A 6025-nucleotide genomic window follows, 5' to 3' on the forward strand; every position below is an offset into this window, starting at 1 on the left:
AACGCAGGGAATGTTGTTCTTTCGTTTACCGAAGACTATTATTTTGAAATCGACTTCTCTCATTATGTCTCGCGGGTTTTTCCGTCTCCACGTATCTTCAACGTGTGTACGATAATCCTGCCTGGCTCTAGGTTTGTTCACTACATATGGTATATATTTATGGCTTTTTAGATTTTATTTACACTAGTCTACATAATTTAAGACATTCATATGTGTTGAATATGGTTTTAAAATATGTTTAGCTTTAGCTACTTAGTAAACTCTTAACTTCTTAACGTTAGTTCTTTACAATACAATAATAAAACACTAAACAACGGTCATTTACCTTCACAGCTGTGTGATTTAACCTGACGTGATCTCTTAACCCTGTTAACCTGCTGACCTGAATATGCCTTAGACATTTTTTCAGTCCTGAATCTAACATATTGAAGCACTATCAGTAATTACACATCAGGCATTATATGTATACATTTGGACTAGTATCTAAAAAAAGAGTTAACAACTTCTGATGCATGTATGAATATCTGATGGTTGTTTACAGGTTGACCCAGACGATGGCAGAGACTGGGTGTCATCTCAACCCAGAGGAAGTCCCTACCCCGCAGAATGCACCCAGTACGGAGCCAAATGCAGCAGAAGGGAGCAGTTCTGACCCCAGTGGCCTGTCTCCGTCTCAGAGAGAGGTTCTGGAGCGCTGTCTATATGCTCTCACTCATGCCAAGAATGACAGCCACATTTTAGCAGCACTTCTCCTGGTAAACAACAGCTTATCCTCCTCATCCACACTATACTGAAAACATATATTGTATTGCTCATTGTTATCTCTTGCGCTTAGATCACAAGGTTGTGTCCAGCAGGACAGCTGGATACCGGGACTCTACATCGGATTTTTGAAGCGGTAGGTTTTAATCTTCCTGCACGCCTTCTGGTTACAGCATTTCGGGGTGATGACAGCTCCGGGTTGCCCTCGGAGGATTTAATCTCTCTGGGCACTGCTCTATTGGCTGCTCTCAGCACAGACGCAAGCATGGTTGTTCGTCCACAACTTCTCAGCACAGTCCCTCTGATCCTGAGCATACTGGAGAACGGACCCAACTGGACAGATAAGCAGACAAAAACACTTGAAGCCCAGAGTGGCTCTGGATCTCAAACTGAAGGTGCTACAGATTCCCAGACCTCTTCTAGTACATCTACCTTGGATGAGGCTTTGGCTTGTGACTGCTATCAGGTTCTAAATGCTGTATGTGCTTTACCACAAGGTCCCGAGCAGCTTCTCACCCGTGGTGCTGTTCTGGCTCTATGTAGGACCGTACTCAAAAAACAAACTCTCAGCCATGAAAAAGGGCTTCCGCTGTTGGGACAGCTGTTGTCATCTAGCATAAGACCACGGGCTTGGGCTAAACACTCGTCTGATCTTCTCTTGCTGTTGCGAAACGTTTCGCAAAACTTCTGCCGAGTTTCACATCAGGACAGGTTAGAGATGTGCTCTCAGATACCACCGTTTCTTCCTCCACCCGGGGTCGAGTCAGAAAGCCAGATGCTTAAGGAGATTGTGGGTGATCTATGGGCTTCGCTGCGGCCTTTGGTTCAGGGCAAGCTCAGTCAAGAGCATTTAGGCTCAGTTTTGGTAGTATCCGCCTGCCTTCTGGACCTGTATGGATGGGAGTCAACGGGACCTCCTAAATTCTGTTGCTTGCTGGTGAACCGGGCATGCGTGGAGGTGAGGATGGGTCTAGAAGAGCCCCCGGGTACAGAAATCTCCCCCCAGCTGCAGCACATTCTAACTGCCTGCTATCGTATCATGGAGGCGGCTATGGAACAAGCCTGTAGCCAGGGGGCGGTTTCAAACCCTGCCCAAATACAGACAGCTATCACTGGCCTGAGTCTTCAGCAGAGCAGACAGGTCCTTGGAGCTCTGGAGGAGGCATTCTCAGCTGAAATGTACTATCTGAAACAGGTAAGAATGCAAGCGTTAAACAGATGCATCACTGTATTACAGTTCAAAAGTTTGTGGTTGGTAAGATGTCTATGAGGAATCTTTTGTGCTCACCAGGGCTGCATTCATTTGGTCAAAAATACAGTAAAATCAGAAATATTGTGAAATATTATTACAATTTTTAAATGGCTACTTTTCTATTTCATTGTATTTTGAAATGTAATTTATTTCCGTGATGGCAAAGCTGAATTTTCAGCAATCATTACTCCAGTATTCCGTGTCCTGAAGATCTTTCAGAAATAATTCTGTTAAGCTAAATTGTGCTCAAGAAACTTCCCCAATGAATGTTAATGCTGAAAACAGTAAAACTGTTTTTTTGTTTTTTTTGTGGAATCTTTATTTTAATTTTTTCAGGATTATTTGATTTAATAGAAAAGTTAAAAAGAACAGCATTTATTTGAAATATTTGATCAATTTAACACATTCTTGCTGAATAAAAGTTTTCTTTAGAAAAAAATCATACTGACACAAAACTTTTGAACAAAAGTGTATGTATTATTAGAAGTCTATTTGAAGAACTTTAAATGGGAAAATACTTGGAATGCTTAGAATTATAAACTGTTATTCATTGTTTGCCCATTTAGGTGGAGCAGACCAGCTATGATGACCCATTTCTGTTCGCCACTTTCCGCTCCCTCTGTGCATGGCTTGCTGAAGAAACCTCATGTCTAAAGGAAGAAGTCATTGACCTCTTGCCTTTTCTCATCGGCTATGCTAAAAGTCACTTCAAGGGAGGGGAAAAAGGCAAGGGACTTGCTGATTGGATGTCAAAGATGTCCATCAGCAACAGTTCACAAGATGGGACCTGGAGCAAAGAAGCTGCTCTTAGGTAAGACATTACTATGGCTTTTTTAATAGAAGATTCCCACAATTCTGAAATGGTCATGGAATTTATTTTTTTATTTTTTTATCTTATGCTGTCTGTTTCTGTTCTTTCTTAGATATCTTCTCCCATCTCTGTGCCACCTCTCTGCTGAAGATGGGCCGAGGCGGGTTCTCCTCTCTCTGGATACTCCAGCCTTGCTTGTGGATTTTCTGAGTAAAGGTTGGGCATCTTTGAGAGGTCAGAGCGGGAAAACGGTGACTCAAGACCCCAGTCTGGAAACCGCGTGTTCTGCTTTACTAAACTTTGCCATCACAGAGCCAGAACGAGTCAGGTACACATAGAGCTTCACTCCCACACAGGATAAGTTATTCCTTAACCATGACTTGATGCACTGCTCCATTGCGCTTTCTCAGGAATGATCCTTGTTTTGTTGCTCTGGAGAGCATGCTGAGTGAAGCACTGCCTGTTTTTCGCTATAAGCCACGCCTCTTGGTCTTAGCAGCAAACTGTTGCACTTTGGGTCTCATGATTGCCAGGCTGAAGCCAACTTCCACAGGTACTACTGGCTTGAAATGATATGAATTGGTTAGTAGGACATGCCATTTTATAGGATGTGTATCTTAGCGATTATGAATTTCATAAAAAGAACTAAAAAGAAAATCAGTGGTTGGCAGGGTTATTATTATAAAAATTACCAAAAAAATCATTTTCATTAGTTGAATAAAATAACAAATTACTGAAACAGAAAATAAAAAAGGCAAAATTCTCGTTCTCATTTAGTTTGTTGAAGTAATAAATAAAAATTATATTTTTAAAAGAAGAAAACAAAAATTTTGAAAATATAAAATAAATTTTAATTAAAAATATTTATAAAAGCTATAATAGTATGTCAGTGATGGTAAAATAACACATCATTGAATAAAAAAGTGGTTTCAGAGGCAGAGCAAATTAGTACATTATGATGACAGATTATAAATATTACAGTTTTGTTTTAGGAATAATGTCCACTGATGAAACATTTACAGTAAGAGCAGATATGAATATTACAATTCTATCCTACTTTGTCTTAATACATTAAAAACAAAAAAAACTCAAATTAATTTCAATGCTACAAGTTTACATTTTAAGGGTGTTACTAAATTATTAAAGTTAGACTTTAGAATAATTTAGAAAGTTATACTAGAAAAAGTAACTTTAAAGGGATAGTTCACCTAAAAATTTAAATTGTCACCCTCATGTGACTCATTTTGTCAAAATGAATAGTGTAGAAGAATGCTGGTGCCCAAACAGTTGCTGGTAGCCCTTGCCTTCAATTGTATAGGGGGAAAAATACTACGGGAGTCAGTGGCTATCAACCACAATTTTCATTTTTGGGTGGAATATCCCTTTAAGTGAGAATTAGATGACAGCAAAGGCAATCTAAATGTAAAAAAACAGTATGTGTTTATTGTTGCTGATTAATAATGGATGCTTTGAATCTTTGCAGACCCTGTAGAACTAGGCCAGCGGCGTTTCTTCTCCTCAGTTCTGTCTTTTCTCCTGAGTGCTGTGCAGTCCGGACAGGCTTCTAAACCAGCACAGATCAGCGCTCTCTGGGAGGAACACTGGGAGGCGGCTGGAGAGCTTTGGAGGCTCAGTCTACAGGCTTTGGGCGGTTGTGTTCGAGCTCAGCCCTGGATAACCACCCTGATCAGAGATGAAGGATGGCTGCAGAACATATTCACTCTGCTAGGATCCAGTGGACGTCTCCCAGACCAACCTTCACAGGATGCTCTCGAGGAACTCCTATGTGCCATTGCCAAGCAATGCCTGGTGTGTCGCAAGGACATTGGTGAGCTGGTCAAGAGTGTAAACCGTGGATCTCTTCAGGGTTTGCCACAGCTTAGCAGAATATTGGTGGAGTAGAATGTGTAAAATACATATTTAATAAGACAGTTAAAGCACTTATGTTGTCATATTTGTCTGTTTGGCATATTAAATATGCAATGAATTTCACTCTGTGGCCAAAGTATAAACAAGAATGCTGAATAAAAATATTTCTTCTTTTGAATTGATTTATTATTTAATTCATAAAGTTTGATTCATTTGGAAGGTGCATTTGTAGAATCTGAAATGCATCTGTTGCACTGACCTGCCAGTGTTGTGTGGTAGTATGTCCACTAGGTGGCATCCTTACAGCAATCTATAGTTATTCACAAACAGCCAAGGAATGATTTTGTTACAAACTGTCATAATCAAATTCACAGCATACCATAAGTGTTTGCACAAGAACAGTTGTTAGAAAAAATTGACATATTTTTTATCATAAACATTTTGGGTTACAATCACCATTTCTGTTCGGTTTTTAATTTTAGATTTTTTTGCAGTTCACTTTCACAGTTCTGTCAGTTTTGTAAGTACAAACATAGTTTCTCAATTATTATGAGGTTTTAAAACAAAACGTTTCAAGTGAAGACCAGCATGCCACATTTAAAAACACTGTTCTCGCGGCTATAAATGTCAATAACGCATTATCTGTCGTGTCCTTTCAGCAAATTAGTTGTCATTTGTTACTGACCCTTATGACTACGTAATGCTTAAGGGATTGAAGGTAATTATAAATAAAGTTCTTCCTAATGTCAGTAGGCTACTACCTACTTGCGGCTTTGTCTGAAAACATAGTGAGTTGCCTACCTAGACAGCATTCTGGAAAAATGATTAAAGTTTTTTGATTAAAAACATTTTGTTTTCAAATGTATTTACAAGAAAAAAAAAAAAACATGGCGTTCATTATCATGGTACACATCCAGAAATCATGGAGAATGTGAAACAAAACAATTAATGAAAAAGCAAAAACGTAGCCTAACATACAGAACATAGCTGTAATTAATTCTATAAAATTACGTGTCATTAGTTAAAAATGCCCTTGACCAGAGAACACGGTTAAAATCTTTTGTAATAAAGATGACTTTTACCAGGATGAGGTTTACTGTGGACATTGTTTATTCAACACCTACAAAATAAGACGATGCTAGAATATTAGTTTGAGGGTAAAATTACCAAAACATTCTGAATAGCTAAAGCATTTGGGCACCGTAAAAAATGTTGAAATGAAAACAAACCCATTTTCTCCGCTTAAACTTTCCTCAGTGCGTCATGCCATCCAAAATCAGGATCCCATTTGCCCCCACTTTTGTCTACCCAAGTTTATCCTCCGCCCATCA

At 39.2% G+C, this 6025-nt stretch overlaps 1 protein-coding gene across 3 annotated transcripts; it reads left to right on the plus strand.

Moving 5' to 3' along the window:
- Position 1: 1 nt before the first annotated feature.
- Positions 2-4870, plus strand: LOC306885130 (neurochondrin-like; the record flags this gene model as incomplete). 3 transcript variants are annotated; one of them, XM_079441477.1, is made up of 7 exons in its annotated part: positions 2-131; positions 542-755; positions 836-1957; positions 2581-2825; positions 2938-3153; positions 3236-3378; positions 4309-4870. In XM_079441477.1, 6 exons carry the CDS (start codon positions 555-557, stop codon positions 4725-4727), a joined length of 2346 nt encoding a protein of 781 aa, XP_079297603.1. In that variant the 3' UTR covers positions 4728-4870. The 3 variants fall into 3 exon arrangements, with proteins under 3 accessions (XP_079297603.1, XP_079297604.1, XP_079297602.1); XM_079441478.1 differs by having other exon boundaries at positions 96-149; XM_079441476.1 differs by lacking the exon at positions 2-131 and having other exon boundaries at positions 513-755.
- Between the last annotated feature and the right edge of the window lie 1155 nt (positions 4871-6025).

The sequence above is a fragment of the Barbus barbus genome (genome assembly GCF_936440315.1).
Source record: "Barbus barbus genome assembly, chromosome: 19".
In the NCBI taxonomy this organism is placed as follows: Eukaryota; Metazoa; Chordata; class Actinopteri; order Cypriniformes; family Cyprinidae; genus Barbus; species Barbus barbus.